At 40.1% G+C, this 25,182-nt stretch overlaps 1 protein-coding gene across 1 annotated transcript in view; it reads right to left on the bottom strand.

Moving 5' to 3' along the window:
• The window catches only part of CTNNA3 (catenin alpha 3), a 928,894-nt gene that overhangs the window by 155,450 nt on the left and 748,262 nt on the right, over window positions 1-25,182 (bottom strand). Inside the window, exon 12 of the mRNA XM_073353443.1 lies at window positions 1,478-1,629. Coding sequence (XP_073209544.1) covers window positions 1,478-1,629 — 152 coding nt within the window. The remainder of the gene's footprint in view (window positions 1-1,477; window positions 1,630-25,182) is intronic.

A 25,182-nucleotide genomic window follows, 5' to 3' on the forward strand; every position in this document is an offset into this window, starting at 1 on the left:
CTGATTAGGAGACAAAAATAATGAGAGGATGGACTATTCTACCCAACACTTCGGGTGTTCTTAAAAAGAAAAGATGTTGGTAACGAATTAGCAGCTGTCCGCCAACAATGCCTGCAGTGAGCTTTACCATCCGGGCTGCTACCACCCTGGTCTCTTGCGACTACTCTTCTCTTCTTCATCCTACTCTTGAGAGTAGTCCTGCCCAGTCTGGGCCTGGACACAAATGACACTGTCATCTCCCGCAACTCCAGCTAAATCCCAAATATTACCTGAGATGTGAGATTTCATCTCCCTCCTACCCCCAGTGTCTCTTCTTCCGTCCCTCACCTCATGTATTTTCTTTCCTAGCTCTCTCCTTTTGCCTTCTGTTTCATAAGAGTCAGGTTAGTCAGCCCAGACTGGATATTTTGCCACACTTCTGTGAGCCTCTGACTGGAGACTTAGGTGCTGGAACTAGGGGTGCTGCTGTAGCCCCTGGCTTGAAGCGGTTCCCATCGTAACAGGTTTTACAGTTCGGTTAAATGGCTCTTAGCACCTTCACCATAAAAACTGTTCCAGCACCCCTGACTGGAGAGGCAACTATAAGCAATGCCCTAAATAGCCCAATGCCAGTTCAAGTTTGCCAGGTTTTGGAGCGGCTGATAAGACCACTGCTGGAAAAACACAGGCCCAGCATGTGAGGTTGCAATTAAGTGAACATCAGAGACAAAAACTGCTTTATCTATCATTGTTCTTTTCTCGCCCTCTTTTTTGTGTCTTTGTCTTGTTTTGTCTTTTAGGAAACAAGATCAGACTTAACAGCAACTACAGCCACTCCAGCACATCTCAATTGTATCTTCTCCCCACCTCCAAAAAACGGACAGCTATTATCATTTAAGAGACATTACATAAGGGCCTTTTTCCTTCTAAAAACTCTCTCCAACGAAAGGGAACAAGGTTGTTAAAATGAAAGTTTTACTTAGTACTTGACATTTCAAATGTCTTAACTGTTTTTCCTTGGGTTTTTTGTATCTCTAATAAAAGGTTGAAAAGGATTTTTAATGGTGTTTGATATCATACTAAGCAGGCTGAGGACTCTAAACCTCGTTTAAAATGCTTTCATGATGGACAATTTCAGAGTAATGGTAACATCTTTGGCTCTTTTGGCCCATATATTCCATCCAAGTTAATGCAACAGCTACCTTCCAACAGACCTCACCTAAAAATGTTCACTTTGGCCCCATCACCACAAGTGGAGTTAATACAACCATCTCTTCACTTCCACGGTTCTGGTTCTGACCTTTTAGAATTATACTCGTGTCTATTCAAGTAACCCAGAATCAAAGCACCAGCATAGTCTGGAACTATGCAAATCTGGATCTGAACTTTGTGGCAATAGTACCTTATTTAGCTCTAAAGTCTTGTGAATGTTCCTTGGTGTCCCAATTCCTCAATAATGTTATTAATGAACAGTCAAGGTATGAATGAAGAGACTTACCCGAATCATCATGACTGAACATCTGATGTCATGAATTGTATCATAGACCTTCTTTGAGATGTCCACAAATTGACTGTCATCAAACTTATGCATTGTGTTCCTGCTTAAACCCTCCAGTGCAATATTGACTTGAGTATCAAACTCTGGAATCACTGTAAAATTTAAAAAGTTATAATAAATGAAAAAATAAAGAGGGAATCAATTTGTGGAATGAAAACTTTTAAAAATAAAGTTAATACGTGAAAACAATAAAATGACCATCAATGGAAACAATTTTTGTCATTTGTGACTTTGGTGTTTGGGTGACGACAGAGAAGAGAAAGGAGATAGAGAGGGGAGGTGGAAGGAGGTAATACAGAAATATAGGAAAGGAGAAGACAGAACACCATACCCCAATATTCATTTTTGCACAAAGCACACAGTACAGGCAAACACAAATTAATATCAAACTGACTTGAAGTGAAAAACATTTTAATTAGCTTGGACAAACTGAAAGTATTTCTATTCATTTCATAATATTTCATTTTAATTTTTCCAGTGAAAAACTCAACACATTTTGGCAAAACTGAATTTTCTCCACAGAAAATTTAAATTTTGCAAAAACTGCAATTTTCCATCAAAAACACATTTTTGATGGACAATTCCTGAGCAACTCTAGACATAACCTAAGGAATGGGAGACATTCCAACTTTCTGATCCTTCTTCATTCTGGCATCTGAGCAAAACACTCATTTGGTTGGCTGGTTTTTTGCCTATTTCTTTTTCTGAAAATATATATCAATGGAAAGCCAAAGTCCACCTGGGTTACTGAGGTCTGGTCTACACTAGGAGCAGGGATCGATCTAAGTTACGCAACTTCAGCTACGTGAATAACGTAGCTGAAATCGATGTACTTAGCTCCACTCACCGCAGTGTCTTCACTGCGGCAGTCGACAGCTGACGCTCCCCCATCAACTCCGCCTGTGCATCTCGCTCCGGGGGAGTACTGGAGTTGACGGGAGAGCGCTTGGTGGTCAATTTATCGCGTCTAGAGTAGAATACCTGTCGATCCTGCAGGTAACATAGACAAGCCCCCAGTGTGTGAAAAGCAACCACTTGAGAGCAACATTGCCTGTGTTTTAACTGCTAAATAATTTGAGGTATATACGTCCTGAAGTATATGATCAGTCATGACATACCGTGTTGATTGGTAGTGTATATTACTCTGCCTCAGTAATGACTTCATGATCTAACCCCCAACCCCTCATTTTTCATGGGGCTTTCAAAATATGTTAATAGCTATAAAACAGATCTTCAAATCTGCACTTTAATTAAAGCAGCCTTGCTGCTTCAGAGATCAATCATGTTCCCAGTGAAGATGATAACTGTTTCCTTATGGCCTGATTTTCAGAAGTAGTGAACACCTGTAGCTCCACATATAGTCAGTGGGAGTTGCAAGGCTTAGCCATACCTTAAAATCAGGTCCTTTGTCTACATTTTATAAGGGAATACCAATGACTTCTAAAAACAAGGATGTTCAGAACCTTTTATTCCTGAATTATTTTTAACCTACTGGAAGACTTTGTGTAAAGCATAAATTTCTTCAAATGAATTTTAAGTAAAAGATCAGACAGATTAATTACTCATACAACTTTTTAAGAAACCCTAATCTATACAAGCTATAGTAATGGTGAGTCAATCAGTGTAGCATTCTATGCAGTTTTTCAAGGTTCACATAATAGTCTGTGTGAGTGCTTTTAAAACGTTATTTCATGCTGTACTTAACTATAGAGTCAAGGATAGTAAGAAAAGATTATGTTTGACCCACTTGATAACAGTGGTAACTCAGCCATTCATAGAAAAGGCAGTCTTAATATTAATCAAATACATGAAAAAACCCTGTCAAACTGACTTTTCACCAAACTTTCTATACAGAGGAATGCCACTCCAAATAAATAAAAACTTTCCTTTCCCACTCCTCACCTTTCTCTGAAACTGACAGCAAGATATGAAGGTGGTTTTCACCAGTGATCAGATTTAATAGTTAACAGGGTGCTAAGCTTTAATTTAACACAACCTCAAACTTGTATTTTTAAAAAAGGAATCTAAATGGCTTGTCATAATTTAAGAACAGAAATTGATAGTTTCAGTTAGCCAAAGTTATACAAAGCTGCTTATGAGTTGGTAAATAAAATAATGGGAAGTAGGGTCGTTTTGAACTAGTCACCAGATACATTGATTATGTGAAGTTCAATACTCAGCTCAGTCACTCAGAACAGAGTAATCTAAAGGTAATGTAAAAGGTTTCAGAGAGCTCCAGGAATTTCTACAATGTTTTCAGGGGCCTGCCTGGGGCAGCATTCCCCTTAGTTACTATATCTGTATCTCCTTGACTGCAGCACCATGGAATCATTTAACTCCCCTTACCTCTGTCTGGTGCATTCTCAATGACTGATAACTGCCTACTACCCATAGCTCAGTTTCAGAAAGAACTTACCTACATTCCTCCAGCTTCCATCCAGGACACATCACACAATCCATTGTCTAAAGCCAAGCCCTAAGATACAACTGTATTTGTTCCAATCCCTCAGACAGAGACAAACACCTACAAGATCTTTATCAAGCATTTTTAAAACTACAGTACCCACCTGGGAAAGTGAGGAAACAGTTTGACAGAGCGAGATGGGTACCCAGAAGTCACCTACTACAGGACAGGCCCAAAAACGAAAAACAACACAACACCACTGGCCATCACGTACAGCCCCCAGCTAAAACCGCTCAAGCACATCATCAATGATCTACAACCTATCCTGGAAAATGATCCCCCGTGCTCACAGACCTTCGGGGGCAGGCCAGTCCTCGCTTACAGGCAACCCCCCTCAACCTGAAGCAAGTACTCACCAGCAACTACACACCACACCACAGAAACCAATCTCAGTAACAAACCCCGTTGCCTACTCTGGCCCCATATCTACTCTAGCGACACCATCAGAGGACCCAACATCATCAGCCACTCCATCAGGAGCTCATTCACCTGCACATCTACTAATGTAATCATAGAATCATAGAAGATTAGGGTTTGAAGGGACCGCAGGAGGTCATCTAATCCAACCCCCTGCTCAAAGCAGGACCAATCCCCAACTAAATCAAAATATATATATGCCATCATGTGCCAGCAATGCCCCTCTGCCATGTACCTTGGCCAAACCGGGAGTCTCTATGTAAAAGAATAAATTGACACAAATCAGACGTCAGGAATGGTAACATACAAAAGCCAATAGGAGAACACTTCTTTCTCCCTGGACATTCAATAACAGATTTAAAAGTAGCCATCCTTCAATAAAAATACTTCAAAAACAGACTTAAAAGAGAAACTGCAGATCTACAATTCATTTGCAAATTTAATACAACTAATTTGGGCTTGAATAGGGACTGGGAGTGGCTGACTCACTACAAAAGCAATTTTCCCTCTCTTGGTATTGACACCTCCTCATCAATTATTGGGAGTGGACCACATCCACCCTGACTGAATTGGCCTTGTCAACACTAGTTCTCTACTTGTAAGGTAACTCCCATCTCTTCATGTGCCAGTATATTTATGCCTGTATCTGTAATTTTCGCTCCATGCATCTGAAGAAGTGGGGTTTTTACCCACGAAACCTTATGCCCAAATAAATCCGTTAGTCTTTAACGTGCCACTGGACTCCTCATTGTTTTTCTATATCTCAGATACATTTGAGCAAGGACCATGTAATAATGTCTGCTCCATTCCTTTTTTATTTAGCAGTCTAAAAACATGTCAATTCATACATCAATTACTCAGTCATTTAGCTGCTATTCACTGAATATGCAAAAGATTTCCCTGTCTAAACAAACCAAATTGCTGAGGTTCCCAGTGACAGTTAAAAAATGGAATCCCAAATATTCTGTATTTTCAGTAAGAATGGAACTAACAAAGAACAACAAGTGTTAAGTTATATCATGCAATAATGTTAAAATCTAAAAATCCAATGTTGGGACAGATTTTCCTATTTCAGTTTATAAATATACTATAAGATATGAATGAAGTGTATGACAAAAATTGCCAAGTTCATTTATCCATTTAGCCAATACAGTAGTAAACAAAAAGAGGCGAATGAGTATTTCACACTTGACTTCCTTAGACATAGTGCACCTGAAACCCAATCAGACACAACTGATGTCCCAGAAATAGTACCAAAATGCACAGTTAGTTAAACTACATTTTAAACAGGTTTCAGGCTGAAAAATTGCCAGTTGCAAAATTCCCAATTTAAAGCACAGGGCCAGAGAAGTGAAACCTCTAGACAAAAAATTATATTGGTTCCTCTGAAGTCAGCTAGGATGAAAACTGATGGAACTGAGCTAAAGTTGAGCCAAAGTTTTAAAAAAATAAGAGGGAAAAGCTAGACCCACCCCCAAGCAGGCTGATTTACAAAAATATTGAACACCCAGCAGCAACTAATGCAGTGTTATAACCCCCTTTCTGTCAAAATAAATCTTATAAGCATATGCTTTATAGCTTTCAAGGCTAGAAGGGGAGACTGTAACCATTTAGTCTGACCTTCTGTCTATAAACACAAGCCACAGAACTTCCCCAAAATAATTTCTTTATGCACTAGAGCATAACCGATAAATTTGAGCCTTGTGAGATCTTTAACTAATAATGTGATGGGAGCATTCACAAATTATATAACAGTTGAGGAAACAGCACCATTTTGGTCAGATATATGGACTTACTTCAGTGCAAGGTGAGTATGCCCAGCACAACCTCAACAGTTTAAGCCCTTAATGACCAAAGAGAGAGTGAAAATGACAAAGCCAGGTTCTTAGGTCTTTGTAATTTATCATCAACAAGCTAAATATCTAGAGAATAATTTCGTAGTAAGTTAAATGCAATAGAATGTCCCATATATTGAATTTTGGAGCCATAAGTGGAAAAAAATATTAACATGATAAATGGTATCTGGAGCATCAGGTTTCTGCATCACTAATGACATGCAAACTAATTTACGAAACTACCATACCAAGCATATTCCTCAGGGTCTTTACCCTTTTAACATTAAGATGTTAAGAGATGGAAGCAATATTACAGGAACTCAAGAATACCCTCTCTTCTAGAGATACAGAAAACATCTTAAACCAAAGTCCAAACAACAAATCCTGGAACTTTATAATAGTCACCCAAAATCAACTGGACCAGGGGTTTCAAATCTTTAAGAGGATATGATCCCTTATTTGGTGTAAATAAAGATAGCTGATGTCTTAAAATAAATTTTGGTTAAGCATCCATTATTGTGCGTATTGTGAACTACTAGTTTCAGTTAAAGAATGATCTGATATTGAAATAAGTAAAATCACTGCACTTGAAGTAAACTCATTTAGAGGGTGGGTGACAAAATTAATCTATGCTAGGGAGAGAATTACAAGCATAGATATCAAAATAAATTATAATAAAAAGGATGCCACAAAAGTACTGTATGAGTTAAAAGACAGTCCCAGAACAGGTTTCTCTATTAGTGGCTGTCCAAAAGTTTGTCGTCCCCCACAAATACAAAATGGCTTTTCCATTAAAAGGAAACTTTAGTTTAAAAAAAATCAATTTTCATTTAAAATGCTCAGATTTTTATCAGCAAAGTGAAAAAAAATTCCTTCTACTTGACAAAATGCTGAAAAATTTCTAAAAAAAATCACTGATTTTTTTGGGAGGGGGGTGTGATGGTGAGAAAGGAAATAATTTCTTTACTATCACTAGTAACTGTGTTATTACATCTACAGACCCTCAGGCTACCATCTAATGCCTCTGATTAAAAATATTAAATTCAACTTTGAGTATAACATAGGCATGTGATAAAGTACATGACCTGCACAAATATAAACTGAAAAAAAGTTAATTATTGGGCAAGGCCAACTTCTGTTGGTTGAAGAGAGAAGCTTTAAAGCCACACAGAGCTCTTCTTCGGACCTCAAAAAAGTAACCAGAGTGTCACAGTTAAATACAAGTTGGGACAGATTGTTAAGCATGAGGGGTTAACATATTGCAAGAAACAACTTAAAATGACGTGGCCAATTAACAGGTAACAAATTGTTGTAATGAACCATAAAACCTGCGTTTCTGTTAAGAACACAATTTTTAGAGTCTTGCAAAGTTATGGATCAAGAGAAGTTGGTCCAGTAAAAGTCCACCCACCTTGTCTATCTCATATCCTGGGACCAACAGGGCTGCACCACAACTACCAAACAAAATTACTATTAGAGGCATAAATATTGAAAGGAAAAGAATCAGAGCCCAAAGATTCAGACAAAACTGTAGGTGCCTTTTAAGTTCTGATATCACATAATGTTAAAAGGAATGGAAATGAGATACAAAATAAAATGGCCATACTATATTGGCCATTCAAGGCTGACTGATGAAGCAGCCACCTGGCTCATGCACTCTCTTTAATTTAGAATGTTCAAGATAATTTAAAATCTATTTCTTGTGCAAATGCAACCTTCAGTTAAAGAGAATTTAAAAAGAACTCTTTTGTGCTTTAATAAATAATTATGGCTTTCATTCTCTGTTAAAGAGCCAGTCATTTGAGGGTACCATAGTCAAATGCTGTTGAAGCTAATTGGAAAAGGTTCTTAGAATATACAGTTTCAAATGAAAACACTGAAAGCACCACATACATTTTGAAGAGGACAGAATATAAACAGAATATACATCAAACAATATTCTTTAATGCAGGGGCACTGAAACATGGGAGGGATCAGGGGGCCATGGCTCCATCACTTTTTACTGGCTGTAAGGGCAAGTGACAGGGGGTGGGAGGCAGAGAGGAGCAAGTTGGTACCGGGGGCTCAGGGAGAAGGGGTAGGGCCATGGTTTGGAAGCCCATGGCTCCCCACTTTTAGGGAGCTTTGGCAGCTCCTCTTTTAAGGGCTCTAAAAACTGTAGTCCCAGATTTCTAATTAATGTAGGTATGCTGAGTTCCTTATCTGATATTTAAATCTTCTGAATATCAGTTTTACTTTCAATGGAAAAAAACCACTTCAGTATGACTATTCTTTCTATCTATAATGTTTCCATAACATGAATGAAGCCCAAGAGAAATCAATGCATACCCTATTCTAACTACATGTTTCCTAATGGAAAACTGAGATTGATCCAATTGCTGTGGCTATGAGAGAATATAAGAACAGCCATACTGGGTCAGACCAAAGGTCCATCTAGCCCAGTAGCCTGTGTTCTGACAATGGCCAATGTCAGCTGCCCCAGAGGAAATGAACAGAACAGGTAATCATAAAGTGATTCATTCCTTGTCGCTCATTCCCAGCTTCTGGCAAACAGAGGCTAGGGACACCATCTCTGCCCCTCCTGGCTAATAGCCATTGATGGACCTATCCTCCATGAATTTATATAGTTCTTTTTTGAACCCTGTTATAGTCTTGTCCTTCACAACATCCTCTGGTAAAGAGTTCCACAGGTTGACTGTGTGTTCTGTGAAGAAATACCTCATTTCGTTTGTTTTAAATCTGCTGCCTATTAACCTCATTTGGTGACCCCTAGTTCTTGTGTTATGAGGAGTAAACACTTCCTAATTTACTTTCTCCACACCAGTCATGATTTTATAGACACCCCCCCTCCGTTTTTCTTCTCTTTTCCAAGCTGAGAGCACCTTCGCATTGTCAGTATATTTTAATCTAGTGTAATTTTTAACAGCAGTATCTACTGTACTAAAGGTTCTGTTACTAATTTGCCATGAGTTTCAAAATATTGAGTTTTATATAAAATCAGGGATCTAAGGTTCAATTTTCTAAACCCAGTTGTAACATTTAATTATGATCCTTGATCATTAAGTCATTTTACATAACAGGAATCTTTCTCCTTACGATGAAAACTCAAGGTATTTTGAGCCAAGCAATAGATTTTAAATCTCAAATTTTTCCATATTCTTTTGCTTTTTAAAATATTTTGAAAAATGAGATTCTAATTTCTCACTCTCTGTTCACTATCCCTTCCAAACCTTTATTGACCTTTGAGGACATGATCCAAAAATCCACTCAAGTCACTGGAAGTCTTACACTGATTTCAATGGGCTTTGAATCAGGCTCCGATTGAGGTTGTATAGTCACCTGTACAGACACTCTTTTCTTAACCTATGTATTATATAATTTTAACATTAGCTTTATTAAATGCCATGTTATTTATAACTCCATAATCTGTATCTTCAAATACCAAGGTTCTATCTTTGTTGCTACTATTTCTTAGATTACATTTTTAAGAGAGGTCTCTGCTCATTGCTCTGTGTTTTTAAATAAAAACGTATCCCTTTAAAACTCTTTATCCCCATAATAAATGAAGATAATAAAGTATTTTCAAATTGTTCACTCAACTCAAGAATTTGATGAGGATGGTGCGGTGTGAGGGGGGCAAGGGAAGGAATTAACAAGTCTATTTTTCCACCTTGTCATCTGTATTAGACTAAGGAACCACTCAGTTCCAACCAAGAGATGACCAGTGCCCTCAGACTCTGCCTTTTGGCTATCCAGATATGCGTTTCAGGAGACACTCCAGATGTTCTTATCTAACTGTAATGGGTGGGTTCAATTTAATCCAATGTAATGGGGAAAGACAGGTCTCATGGGTACTGAGGCTTCTGCTTCGCCTCCTGAGGTAAATGCTCCAGACAGGCAGAAATGCAGCAGCACTATTTATTCTGAGAGCATGTGTAAGTTAAGGCTAGAAAGGTAAGGGAGATATCATTGGTAAAAGACTACGGAATCATAACTTCAGTGGCATCACGCTCTGCAGCATGGCGGGAAAGGGAATTCACTGCCTGCCCCTTCTCCTATCTTCAGGTCCTCTGATAGTATTATCAAAATTTTCACCAATGCTGTCAAAAATGGGTCAAGTTGGGTATCATGCAAAAGCGCTTTCTCCCATTTACACAATGATACTAAACAAGACAAACCTAGAACAATTATGTAGGTAAAGCCAACAAAATGTTTAAAAATCAACTCTTTGCATACATGCATTTGCTTACTTGAAGGACTGATTTGGATGTGCATGGTAGTTCACAAATAGCTGGCAGGATCAGTCCATCCTCTAGGATCCACACATGCTAGATAGGGGATGGTAGTTTTGGATATACTTGATCATCCCAGAGCCAGTCCGTTGCTTGATAATTTGCGATCTTGATAGCAGGTATAAACGCACCCCAGGTCAGTGGCAATTTTTCCTGTGTTTGCTTTTTGGAAAACATCAACCAGCCTAGCTTTGCAAGTGTTAATGTTGGCCTTCAAATGGTAAACTCAGCATATGACTCCAGTGCATCTTTGACCTCATAACTGCCTGTCTCAGCCATTCTGAGCACCTTCAAGGTGGGTCTTGGAGGATGGACTGTTCACACCAGTTATGTCTGAAATACCTACCTTGTATGGAGATACGACCGTGGCGTACACAGGATCAGCATGACAAAGTGATGGAGTCCTATACAGAGATGGCACTGAGGATGGCTTTGATGAATAAATGTTTTCAGTCTTACACGTCAAGGCTAACTTCTCTGGGATTAAACAAGGTAATTTTTTTTTAAATATAAGTAAGGCATTTCTATGTTAAGTATAATTAATTTTGTTTTATTTTTAAACATTTTCTTGAATATTTCTACATAATCATTCCAGGTTTGTTGGGTTTGATACTATTGTGCTTGGGGAGAAAGGGCTTTTGAATGCTACCCAACTTGGTTAATTTGTGATGACATTGTATTATCAAACTTTCCGCCAACTGGTGGACCTGGAGCTGGGAGCTGGGGAGGGCATCAAGTCCGCCCACCACACTGCAGAGGGGGACACCACTGAAATTAGGATTCTGGAGATTTTAGAAATCAAATGACATGACCCTTATCTTTATATCACTCACTTGCCCGCAGAATGAGGTTTTACTACATTGTGCTCCCAGACTAATTGTTATCATTTATGGTATCTCAAAGAGCTCAATCTTCAAATAGTTCAATCTATTTAACTTAGCAAAGGTTAAGGCGTGACCTGATTACAGCCTAAGTAATAAGTATCTACATGAGGAATAAATATTTAATAATAGACTCTTCAATGTAGCAGAGAAAGGTATAATATGATTCAATGGCTGAAAGTAAGTTGAAGCTAGACAAACTCAGACTGGAAATAAGGTGTAAATGTTTAACGGCAAGTAATTAACCACTGGAACATTTTACCAAATTTTACCAATGGTCCTGGTGGATTCTCCATCACTGACATTTTTTTAAATGGATGCTTTTCAAAAAGGAAGCTCTAGGAATTATTTTGGGGCAGTTCTACAGCCTGTGTTATACAAGAGGTCTGATTAGACCAGAGGTGGGCAAACCTTTTGACTTGAGGGCCACATTGGGTTTCCAAAACTGTATGGAGGGTTAGGGGTGGCTGTGTCTTCCCAAACAGCCAGGTGTGGCCCTGCCCCCCGCCTCCTACCCAACCTCACTACTTCTTGCCCCCTGATGGCTCCCCCGGGATTCCTGCCCCAACCACCACCCCTGTTCCCTGTCCCCTGATGACCCCCCTGGGACCCTGCCCCATCCAACTCCCCTGTTCCCCACCCTCTGACCCCCCAATCCCTGACCACACCCCCAAACTTCCCTGCCCTCTATACAACCCCCCCGCTCTCTGCCCCCTTACTGCAGTGTCTGGAGCACCAGTGGCTGGCGGCGCTGCACCTGTGCCACCCAGAGCAGAGGGTCAGGTTGCAGCTCTGCAACTGCGCTGCCTGGCTGCCCAGAGTGTGGCACGGTGTGCTGAGGGGGAGGGCGAACAGCAGGGAAGAGGCTGGGAACTAGCCTCTTGGGGCAGGAGCTCAGGGGCCAGGCAGGAGGGTCCTGCGGGCCGGATGTGGCCCACGGGCCATAGTTTGCCCACCTGTGGACTAGACAATCACAATGGTTTCTTCTGGCCATAGGCTCTACTATTAATTGAATCTCAACTTTTATTATTCTTGTCTTTGTGCTTTCACTTTTCTCTGTTGATATCAGCATTTGGGGTTTGTTTGGTATATATTAAGATAGAATTTTAATTAGTATTTTTAATATCTGCCTCCACTCTGCACATCAGTAAGATTGACTAGCACTACATTACTGTGGTACTTCCATTCTGGATAACACTTTCCATTACATTACCCCCTTTCAAGTTAGCTGAACTGTTGCAGCTTTCCAGTTCCACCAAAATATTAAAATGTTCATTTTTATTTCAAAAATATTAGTTACTCTTGGTTTATAATCTTGATTTTAGTTTTCCTTGGAGAATTACACTAGCTGTGATTTAAAAAATAAAAGGTCAGCATTTGTTAGTCTTTACATATAGAATGATAACTGAGATGCTACAGTTTTCCCTTTTGTCAGGGCAGAAAATAAGTCTGGTAATTGTGCACTACTAGTATCCTTTGGGAAATGAATTTTATGAATGCATTCTGTGTATCATCTCATGGTATGTTAAAAGAATAGCCTCCGAAACTAAGAAATCGGCATTGGCCAGCTCATTGGATTTGAAATACAATGGGGGTATTCTGGCACAGACTTGAGCAGCGGGCTATTTATAATGGGGCAGGAGTCCCGGGGGAGCCATCAGGGGGCAAGAAGTAGTGAGGTTGGGTAGGAGGCGGGGGGCAGGGCCACACCTGGCTGTTTGGGAAGACACAGCCGCCCCTAACCGGCCCTCCATACAGTTTTGGAAACACAAATAGTTCATACACCTTCATTAGATGCATTTAAAAATAGACCAAAATAATTATAGAATTAGTGCAGAGGAAGACAACCATGGTATCTTATGCCATTCAGTTCAACCCTGTGCAAGCAGTACTTTCAAACCCTAATCTATGTTTTTTTTGTAACTAGGACACGCAATACAATAAATAAAAAAGGATTAAATAGTTCCTAAATTTTCTTACAGACACTTAATTTCAAGCTTGCTAATATTTATGTAATTAAATGTCACTTAACATTTTATCACACTATGATATCAAACAGCTTGTGAGGACTTACATAAGTAAGGACTAGAAGTTTTCTCATTTTGTGCCTTTGATATCTCTTTTACATCTTAAAATATTATTGTTCATATTTAATCACAGATTCTGTAATAACAAGTGTAACGGTTACCATCAGGAAGGCTGATTAATACTTTTTTTTGTTTTTTTTAATTGAAGCTGTGAAGGCATAAAATACTTTGCTTCATCTTCATCTGCATTCTTAAACATGGAGCAGAGTGTGACATAAAAGATCACAAAACATCCTGTTGGGGTTTTTCCCCCATTCTTGATTATGTAGAAGAAAAAGAACTATAAATGATTTTTGTTGTATTAATTTAGCATCTCATGCTAAAGTTTCTGTGTATGGAAAGCTTAACCTAACAGAAACAATGAAACTGTGTACAAACAATCAAGGTCACTTGTACTCTTTCGCATGGCAGACAAATTATGCAGCAAGTTCCCCATAGTTATGCAGTAAGACCCAGCAGAGAGAAAGATCACTTTGTACCACCTCTTCCTATTGTTTGCTGCCAAAAACGTCTTCTCTCCTTTTCAGACATACACTAGCCCAACAGATTATAAACCCTCTGCTCCCCAGACTGTTGTAACTTGCAGGAGATGTAAGATTCCATAATTCCCTAGTATATGTGTGGCAGCAGAAATTGCTTGTGGGGGTGGATGGTGGTAGTTCTCTTGACAGCAGGGCTGTGAAAGGGCTGGTTCGCCCCCGCCCCCCAGGGGAAAACAACTCAGTGTTCCTCCCACCAGGTTTTATTAATGTTTATCTTCCCTCCCTTCCCTATTTTTAACTTTTTCCACTCTTAACATAACCTCTCTCTGAGAGAGGTTTTCTTCATACTAAAACCATTATGCTCTAGTTTCACTTTAAATTACAATTTATTCTAAAAAGTCGAGATGTGATGAGAATACCAAGGTTCTTACTATGCCTATTAGGAAGTAATTAGAAAACTACAGAACTACGAGGAAGCCTAGAGAAGATGGGGATGAGAAGAAATGATGATTGGTGAGAGACATAGCTGGCCCTCCTGATTATCACTACAAAAGCTTTTTTTCTTCTGCTGATAATAGCTCACCTTAATTGATCACTCTCGTTATAGTGTGTATGGCAACACCCATTTTTTCATGTTCTCTGTGTATATATATAAAACCCACTTTATTGGATGCATGCAGTGGAAAAATATATCTTCCTACTGTATTTTCCACTGCATGCATCCAATGAAGTGGGTTTTAGCCCACGGAAGCTTATGCTCAAATAAATTTGTTAGTCTCTAAGATGCCACAAGTACTCCTTGTTCTTTTTATCCCAAATCTGTATTTTCAAATTTGTTACATCAAAATCATGCATAGTTTTGAAAGTAAATTCACAGAAGACAGGACATTAAATTCAAAATGTAAAATGTTGTAAGATTTACACTTCAGCCCAACGACTTCAGCATCTTTCAAATCAGTTTGGTCAAAATGTTGTAATTGGCAACATTCCATAAAAGCATGTAAGTTGGTGATAGCGTTTTGATACACAAGGACTGATGCAAAACAGTGGTAAGCCTCAGTAGTTAGCACACTGAAGATTTGATTATTCTATTCTTGTGTTTTTACTTACAGATTTGTATGCATTTCATTTTAAACAATGACTGCCTTATTATGGTTGAGACATACACATGCTGAGAAGTGAATCACAGAGTATGCACTTTCATTTCAGTTCATAAAACCCTCTTGATATTTCTTTTTATTTTTCCCTTTTTAATGTCCTCCCAGACCCCCAAGAAATAAAGAAAAATTTTCCAGGTGGGGGAAATGATAACATCTCTTTCCTGAGAGTTGAGTCTCTAGGGTCCCCAGAAAGGGGGCTGCAACTGGGAACTCTTAATGTTAAACCTGAGTTCTATGTTTCATTCTATTCTTCAAGCTGCCAGCATTTTCTTTAGACTACTCTAGCCTCCTATGAACCAAGCCAAATAACTAGCCACTTATAAGGAGCAAAAGAGATTTATGCAGGAAGATAACAAAAGAAAGAATTATGCAGCCATTTGCACAGACCTATATCACCAAAAGACTGATCCAATCTCCACTGTAGTGAATAGAAGACTTTCCATTGACATCAATGGAAGCTGAATCAGATCTCTAGTACACATTCATACCTAGAATTCTGTCATGGGCGATATGTAGTTCAGGTAAGTACCATGAATCATTATAACTAAAATCAATTACCTTTCTTTTTGTAACATTAAACTGATTATGCATTGTTATGTAACCCAGGAAAGGGCTTCACTCTTCTGATGATTGTTAGTGGGATCTTTGAACTTTATGGACAGTCCCTAAACTTTAAAATTGTGTAGCTGCAAGAATAGTCTTTCTATGGAGCAGCCATTTTATTTGATTCACCTGATTCACGGAGAGGATCTGTGAACAGAAAAGAAAACAGCTTCTCATTATGTTGGGGGAGAGGGGAAGAGAGAGAAAAGAAAAGGAAAGGCACAAGCTTGGAACCCAAAGAAACTCTGTGAAACTGGATTGTTTCTAATGAATATTGTGTTATGTCTTGCTTAAGCTAGGGAGCTAAGAATTAACTAGTGGAAAAAAATCCCTAAAGCAGCCAAACTCCTATACGCATTATCACATGTTGTTTATTGTTAATTGTATGTTTAATGTGGTAATTCCTATGAACACTTAAGGGCCAGTATATAAAGATGATTTGATGAGAGTTGAATCATTTTGTTATTTAAAAACAGATATAATGGTAATTGACCATTTTCAACAAAAAAAAAATTGAAATCATATTCAGAGAAATGAAGCTGAAAAAATATGTTAAGGACTTATGTGCCACGCATTATTCTAGCTGTGAAAGTTGATTTGGAGGTCAAATATAATAATGCTATAAATACAAGATTGTTGTAGATTTACTGGAATCCTGAATACTTACTGCCACCCTGCACTGTACTGTACAGACTGGGTTTGTTTGGTGTTTAGGGGTTTTGTACCAGGACAGGAAAAAGAGAACACTGCCATCACCAAAGAATGGATCTCGTATCACTTATGCCCATGTGTTACTCCAGGAAGATTGGCTGATCTACCACAGAGACATTTGTCAGATATTACACTGCCCCAACCCTGACCTTTTGAGATAGGACTTTGGGGGCACAGAGACTTGATCTTTTTGCTCCAAATAGTTTGAACCCATTACACACATTTATATGATTATACATATAATCGTATGTAGTCCAGCAGGGGACTGGACTAGATGACTTCTCAAGGTCCCTTCCAGTTCTATGATTCTATGTAATGGGTTCAATGGCTTTAACATGCAGTCAGGGATAAGGCTCTCTTTGTGCTAGGCACTATAGGAAAAACAAAACAAAAATACAGTCCTTGTCCTAAGGAGTGTACAAATTAAGTATGACCTTATAGTCTGAGTACTAGAAGTTTGGATGAGGTTCTTATGTGAATGGAAAATGCTTTGAATAAAATCCGTATATCACTGGATGCTGAAATTCTAATATATTTCATTAAGAGCATCTGTGCAGTCATAGTGCCATTTAACATAACTGTGTATTTCCCCTTCCAACCTGTAACAGGAAAATAGCGGCAGGAAGTTCCAGTCTCACCTATTTCCAACTTAATCAAAGTAGAAAATGTCAAAAGCTAAAAATATAGGATTCAAAACCGGATCAATCCAACCCATACAACCCTAGACTATTCCAATCACATAAATAGTTTATCCCATAGCAAATAAAGGCTGGGAAATTACGGGGAAAAATGATTTTTTAAAAATTATGAATAGTGTAACATAATAAATGGTTTCAGAGTAACAGCCGTGTTAGTCTGTATTCGCAAAAAGAAAAGGAGTACTTGTGGCACCTTAGAGACTAACCAATTTATTTGAGCATAAGCTTTCGTGAGCTACAGCTCACTTCATCGGATGCATACTGTGGAAAGTGTAGAAGATCTTTTTATATACACACAAAGCATGAAAAAATACCTCCTCCCACCCCACTCTCCTGCTGGTAATACCTTATCTAAAGTGATCACTCTCCTTACAATGTGTATGATAATCAAGTTGGGCCATTTCCAGCACAAATCCAGGGTTTAACAAGAACGTCTGAGGAAGGAGTGGTGGTTTGGAAAACAAGGGGAAATAGGCTTTAATAGAGACTGGGAGTGGCTAAGTCATTATGCAAGGTAACCTAAGTTAATTGTATCCAATTTGCAAATGAATTCCAATTCAGCAGTCTCTCGCTGGAGTCTGGATTTGAAGTTTTTCTGTTGTAATATCGCTACTTTCATGTCTGTAATCGTGTGACCAGAGAGATTGAAGTGTTCTCCGACTGGTTTATGAATGTTATAATTCTTGACATCTGATTTGTGTCCATTTATTCTTTTGCGTAGAGACTGTCCAGTTTGACCAATGTACATGGCAGAGGGGCATTGCTGGCACATGATGGCATATATCACACTGGTGGATGTGCAGGTGAACGAGCCTCTGATAGTGTGGCTGATGTGATTAGGCCCTATGATGGTGTCTCCTGAATAGATATGTGGGCACAGTTGGCAACGGGCTTTGTTGCAAGGATAGGTTCCTGGGTTACTGGTTCTGTTGTGTGGTATGTGGTTGCTGGTGAGTATTTGCTGCAGGTTGGGGGGCTGTCTGTAGGCAAGGACTGGCCTGTCTCCCAAGATTTGTGAGAGTGATGGGTCATCCTTCAGGATAGGTTGTAGATCCTCAATAATGCGTTGGAGGGGTTTTAGTTGGGGGCTGAAGGTGACGGCTAGTGGCGTTCTGTTATTTTCTTTGTTAGGCCTGTCCTGTAGTAGGTGACTTCTGGGAACTCTTCTGGCTCTATCAATCTGTTTCTTCACTTCCGCAGGTGGGTATTGTAGTTGTAAGAATGCTTGATAGAGATCTTGTAGGTGTTTGTCTCTGTCTGAGGGGTTGAAGCAAATGTGGTTGTATTGCAGAGCATGGCTGTAGACAATGGATCATGTGGTGTGGAGGCATGTAGGTAGGAATAGCGGTCAGTAGGTTTCTGGTATAGGGTGGTGTTTATGTGACCATCGTTTATTAGCACTGTAGTGTCCAGGAAGTGGATCTCTTGTGTGGACTGGTCCAGGCTGAGGTTGATGGTGGGATGGAAATTGTTGAAATCATGGTGGAATTCCTCAAGGGCTTCTTTTCAATGGGTCCAGATGATGAAGATGTCATCAATATAGCGCAAGTAGAGTAGGGGCGTTAGGGGACAAGAGCTGAGGAAGCGTTGTTCTAAGTCAGCCATAAAAATGTTGTCATACTGTGGGGCCATGCGGGTATCGATAGCAGTGCCGCTGATTTGAAGGTATACATTGTCCCCAAATGTGAAATAGTTATGGGTGAGGACAAAGTTCAGCCGCCGGTTTGCCGTGACATCATCGGGGATAGTGTTCCTGACGACTTGTAGTCCATCTTTGTGTGGAATGTTGGTGTAGAGGGCTTCTACACCATATGCGATCATGTGCCAGCAATGCCCCTCTGCTTTGTACATTGGTCAAACTGGACAGTCTCTACGCAAAAGAATAAATGGACACAAATCAGATGTCAAGAATTATAACATTCATAAACCAGTCAGAGAACACTTCAATCTCTCTGGTCACACGATTACAGACATGAAAGTAGCGATATTACAACAGAAAAACTTCAAATCCAGACTCCAGCGAGAGACTGCTGAATTGGAATTCATTTGCAAATTGGATACAAGTAACTTAGGTTTGAATAGAGACTGGGAGTGGCTAAGTCATTATGCAAGGTAACCTATTTCCCCTTGTTTTCCAACCCCACCCCCTTCCTCAGACATTCTTGTTAAACCCTGGATTTGTGCTGGAAATGGCCCACCTTGGTTATCATACACATTGTAAGGAGAGTGATCACTTTAGATAAGGTATTACCAGCAGGAGAGTGGGGTGGGGGGAGGTATTTTTTCATGCTTTGTGTGTATAAAAAGATCTTCTACACTTTCCACAGTATGCATCCGATGAAGTGAGCTATAGCTCACGAAAGCTTATGCTCAAATAAATTGGTTAGTCTCTAAGGTGCCACAAGTACTCCTTTTCTTTATAATAAATGGTGTTAGTTTAGTTATGCCAGATCATCCCATGATTGAACCAACACTCAGACACTATTATTAACATATTTTGGGGGATTCTCTGAATCAGTGATATAAAATGTAGAGGTTGTGAGAAAGTAATAACATTTGTAAACAAAAGCAAAAAAATCCTGCACAATTATCTCCTTTAGTTTATGTTTGAAAGATTACATTTTTAGAGTCTTAGATGGGCTTGATTCAAAGCCTTTCCCTATCATTTTTAACCTTTAAAGAAGCACATAATATATGATGGTTCTGGAAAATTGCAAGATCTTTATTTGCATTTACAAGGATTCAAATGATAAAAACTCTTCTGAGTAACAGGAAAGAGGATTATTGGGTTGCAATAATCCGAGAAAGGATCTTCCTAAAATCTTTGCAGATTATCCTATCTAACAAACTCCTATTTAGGGCCTGACTCTGCTCTCAGACTACATCAGTTGCACTCCAGAGGAGCTCTATTGACTTTTTCCAGCTTTCTGTCAGTGTAGGTGAAAGCAGCATCTGGCCCTTCATAAAAGCCCAATATTTCAATTTCTTTGGATTTTTAGAAATTTTGTAGTAGGCGACATATGGCAAGCTTCTGCTTATTTTTAAAACAAGAGGATGACGGAGCTGGTTAGTTACAAATGTAAATGTGAAACTAATAGCAAAATTTACACCTAAAAGGAACAAAACCATCAGTGGACAAACACAAAAACTCTCTGGATTTTGTTTCATGAAAAGTCACTCCACATTTTTTTTTTTAATTTTAAGGCCAGATTCTCATACTCTTATTCAGAATGAGTGGCAATTTACACTGTGAGTGGACTCATGATTCGAAGAGTGTTGATACATTTAATCAGATTTATACTAAATCATAATGTTTGTTTTAAAAAGACAAAGAACTTAAGAAAAAATTTTGGGGCTAGATCCTCAGATGGTGTACATCAGCCTCACTTTACTGAAGTCAATAGATCTATCCCAGTTTATGCTAGCTGGGGATTTAGTTCCCTGGATTTAAATTAAATTGCCTTGACAAAATACACTGTCAACAATGGGGGTAACTGGAAAACATTTTGCATTATGTTTGTTTGGGGGGAAATTAGTTTTTGCCAGTGTAGTAAATGGCAGTTATTTGGGGCCAAGGATCATACTCTTCCATGCTGAATTTTATAGTAAATGGTTGGTTTAGATATGGATATGTTCTTTTCCTTTTATTTTTAATGTTTGCAGAGGATCATGTTATAATAATATTTGTCACACTGTAATAAGTCTATGCCTTTTTCAGGCAACTCAATGCAACAGATCTCAAAAAACAGCTACCGTTAACATTGCTAACATGTTGCCTTTCTTTAAAAGCCGAGCCATGGGCCATCTAGGGAATTACACCCAGCATGACTCACTGTGGTTCAGCTGAAAATGAGAGTATCTAATTAAACAGACAAAACTGCGATGTTTGGATAAATGCGCCCTTCCAGGGTCAAACGATCTAAGTTTATGGAAGGAAAAGTGTGCCTCTCTAACCTGCTACAGGTCTCTGAAACTATTAATAAAAGATGAATGGAAACAAAACAGATTATTAAGAAAAATAAGTTGCCACAGGGTTAGGGGCCAAGGTTTGTCATGGATTAAAAAATTGTGATAGGAAAGATTTGTAGATAAAAGCATTTCCACTGAGCAGAAAGGAGTGCAGTGTTCCAGAGATCAGCAAGGGTGAAACCTGTTATTTAAAAAAATACTTTTATATTTAAGAATCACCTCAGCATTGAAAGGAGGTGGTATGCCCACTTCCCAGCTGTTCGTCTCAGCTTACATCCATGAGTGCAAATATGCTTCTGTTCACAGAAGCAGCAAGATGCCTGGATATTTAAATTAATATTGTGCTTAACATGGGAACCTTTTAGAAAAGGTAAATAAGATACAGAGGTGGTGGCAGCATTGTAATAAATGTGAGATTGTAATAAACATCAGATCGAGTTAGACACTTTGGGGAACTGGGCAGCACAAAGGTAAATAAGATTTAACTTGTCTGTGTTTAAGGTCATGTGTACTGACAAATATAGTCAAAACATCTCAGATATGTAGAGGAAAAAGATGCAGGAGTTTTCATGGATAGTTCAAATATGATGTGAAGGCAGCATACAGCAGCAATATGAAAAGCAAATAAACAGAATGATGGGGCGCATCTGAAAACATCATAAAAACAAAATATATATGGGCAGATTCTGTGACACTGTGTCTCCTGAGACGTAACACAGAAGCAACATGCCAGGTGGAAAGGAGATGGGGGTGGGGGAGCAGAGGCCCCAAGGTGACTTTAAGTCACCTTTGTGTCCTCTCACTTTTGGACTGCTGCATGAGAGAGTCTCTGGCACAAATCAGAGCCGCTACTTACAACAAACTAAAAATGGCTGTGTAATAGACCAGAAGCTCCACAGAGCTCTGAGCACCATGGACACTGCCTCCTCCGACCTGCCTTCCTCACAGATCTCTTACACTGTGGCCAGCAAGGAGGGTAGTGTAGGGTTGATTATGCTGGCCCTATGCTCTTCCTGCACTGGGGAACTCTCCCCTGACCCATGATGGCTCCAGCAATATCACTATGTGTTGCCAAAGCTGCATATACATGACAGAGCAGATACCAGAACTGGCCCTGGAGTGTGTTACATAGATATAATGATCAGTGGTACTTTCTACTTTCATATTTAGTTTTAGTCATGCCATGTAAAGAAATATGTAGTAGGGCAGATTAAAAATGGCCCAGAGAAAGGATATGAAGGTTAAAGGTATGGTAGTACTTGAGCAGGATGGCAGCTTGAAAAACAGTAGTATTTAGCTTGAAAAGAGGGCACCTTTTGTTAGCAGGAAAAAAATCCTGTCTCATTATCTATGTTATGCTAGAACTCTGTCTCTCATACATTTTGCTCTGTTGTTCATTCCGAACACAAATTTGAACATAAGCTAAATTGCAGCACTCTGAAGGTATTTGTAATCTCTCTTTCCTCACTCAGTCATCAAATAAGATTCAACTGAAGTTGTCCACACCAACCCATAGCAGTTTTACATTTCTATAAGTAAATTAAAAGAAAATAGTTAGTTGACAAGTAAATCTTCATTCTGCATAGTTAAAGTCCCTGTTATGTTTTATGTATAACAAAATGTAGGTTTATGTTATGTTTATGTATAACATGTAGGTGTGAAGACCTCTGGTTTTTATGCACAGCCCACCTTGTGGAAACTCACTCAGCCAGATATTCCTTCTGGGACTCTTGGGATATTTACACAATATGAGCAAGTAGTTCTTACATCCTTTAAAGGCTGCACTCTTCACTCACCCGACCCTGTGTTTACAGACCTACATAGACCAATTTATTTATATAGCTATTCCTGATGAACTCGGCATTGTGGTCTGATCTGTACTCACCCCATTCCACCCAGGATGGCTAGTACTTGGGTTGGCACTGTTCAACAAGTGGCACTCACCACCAGAGTACCCCTCATGCCAGGACACCATATTGCATGGGTTCTTTTACTCTAGCACCCCTACTGCATGTTCTGGTTCTGTAGCAGTCTGCACCTTCCATGGCCCAGTTCTTCTGCCAGATCACCTTTCAAGTTCATTCCCCTTCTAGGTACAGAAAAGGCCAAATAGAAATAAAGTCTAATGGCCTTTATGCCAGGCCTCTGGCCCCCCTCTGGGACTATTCAGTCTTTCCCTCTTTCAGTCCTGAGGCTTCTACTGTCCACTCTTGCTGGGGAAGGAACCCGGGCCCACCCTCTCCTCCGGCTTCCAGCCCAGGGACCTGGGATAGCCAGCTAAGGGCAGCTCCTTACAATCCCATGTCACTTCCCTGAGTTGCTCCTACCTTATCCTTGTTCATCAGCATCTCTCACAGGGCTGTGGACTCCACTATACCCACTCTGGGGTTCTGTTTCTTTGTACAGCTTCTTTCTAGCCAGCTACTGAGGCGCTTCCTCCAGGCCCCACGCAGCCTCTAGCAGCAGACCTTCTCTGCCTGAGCTGCTGCCTTTTATGCTAGCTGTTGCTAATTGGCTGCTTAGTCACAGCTGGAAAAGTAATTGCTCCATCTTTTAACTCTTTCCTGGCTCTCACACTGTGGGGTCCATCACACACCTCCCCCATTGAGTCCTGAATATTACAAAGCTGTCAAGCTAAGGAGCCATGTATTCTGCATGGGGTCACAAGACATTGTCCATTAGGCACTAAAAGGTTGCAAAAAGAAAAGGAGGACTTGTGGCACCTTAGAGACTAACCAATTTATTAGAGCATAAGCTTTCGTGAGCTACAGCTCACTTCTTCAGATGCATATTCTTCAGATGCACTTCTTCAGATGCACTGCAAAAGGTTGCAGTGGCACCATGAAGTTCAAAGGGTCTGTCCCTAAATTTGAAGAGACCCCAAGCAGTGAAGCCACAGTGGCAGCACCAGTGTGGGGGAAGTAGCGGGTCTGAAAAGGACTCAACAGTCTCAGGTCGGGTTTGGGTTGGCTGTGCCTCGTTCAGGTCGGGGTCAGGCTTTAAAAATAGGCCTGAGCAAACCTCTTGCCTGCAGCTTCCATGGCTTCGCCCTCCAGCCAGGTCAGTTTTCAAGTTCAGTCTCCTTCCCGCGATATCAGAAAAGTCTAAGAAAGAAAACCCTAATGGCCTTTATGCCAGGCCTTTGCCTCCGCCCCCCGGGGGCTATTCAGGCTTTCCCTCTTTTGGTCCCGAGGCTTGTCCTGTCCCCTCTTGCTAGGGAAGGGGAAAGGACACAGGCCCACTCTTTCATCTGGCTTTCAGCCCAGGGACCATATGTTTGGCAGCTAAAGGAGATTGTTTACAATCCCATACTCCCATACTGGTTCCCTGAGCTGCTCTGACCATTTCCCAGTTTGTCAGCATCTACCACAGAGCTGGAGATCCGTCTCCTTGTGAGGCTTTTTCTTAGCCCATAATTGAGGACCTTCCTCAGGGCCACTCCTCCATGCCTGCAGCCCTTCTCTGCCTGAGCTTCAGCCTTTTACGCCAGCTGTTGCTAACTGGACCCTTAGGGTAGGTCTTCCCTGTAATTAGAAACTGCAGTTGGCCCGCATCAGCTAACTCAGCCTTGTGGGGCTCGGGCTAAGGGGCAGTTTAACTGCACTGTACACATTTGGGCTTGGGCTGGAGCTCAAGTTCTAGGACCCTGCGAGGTGGGAGGGTCCCAGAGCTCGGGCTGCAGCTTGAGTCCAAATGTCTACACGGCAACTAAACAGCCCCTTAGCATGATCCCCAGGATCCCAAGTCAGCTGGCACAGACTAGAGCAGGTTGTCTAGTTGCAGTGTAGACATACCCTTTGTGGCAGCAGCAGGAGTCATTGGTCGGTCTATTAACTCTTTCATGCCTGTCAAAGTGTGAAGCCTATATACCCCAACACTCACAGACAAGGAGTGTTGCATCCAGGGAGTACAAGTACTATAATTGCAGCTGCTACCCTGAGTAGAGTTACAAAGTTAGAAAAGACTCTTTGCACCTTTCTGCCCATTGGCCCCGATTCAGGAAAACGTTGCTAAACTGTTGAGAACATGCTTTGAACTGTTTTCCT

The sequence above is a fragment of the Lepidochelys kempii genome, chromosome 7 (genome assembly GCF_965140265.1).
Source record: "Lepidochelys kempii isolate rLepKem1 chromosome 7, rLepKem1.hap2, whole genome shotgun sequence".
NCBI classification, from domain to species: Eukaryota; Metazoa; Chordata; order Testudines; family Cheloniidae; genus Lepidochelys; species Lepidochelys kempii.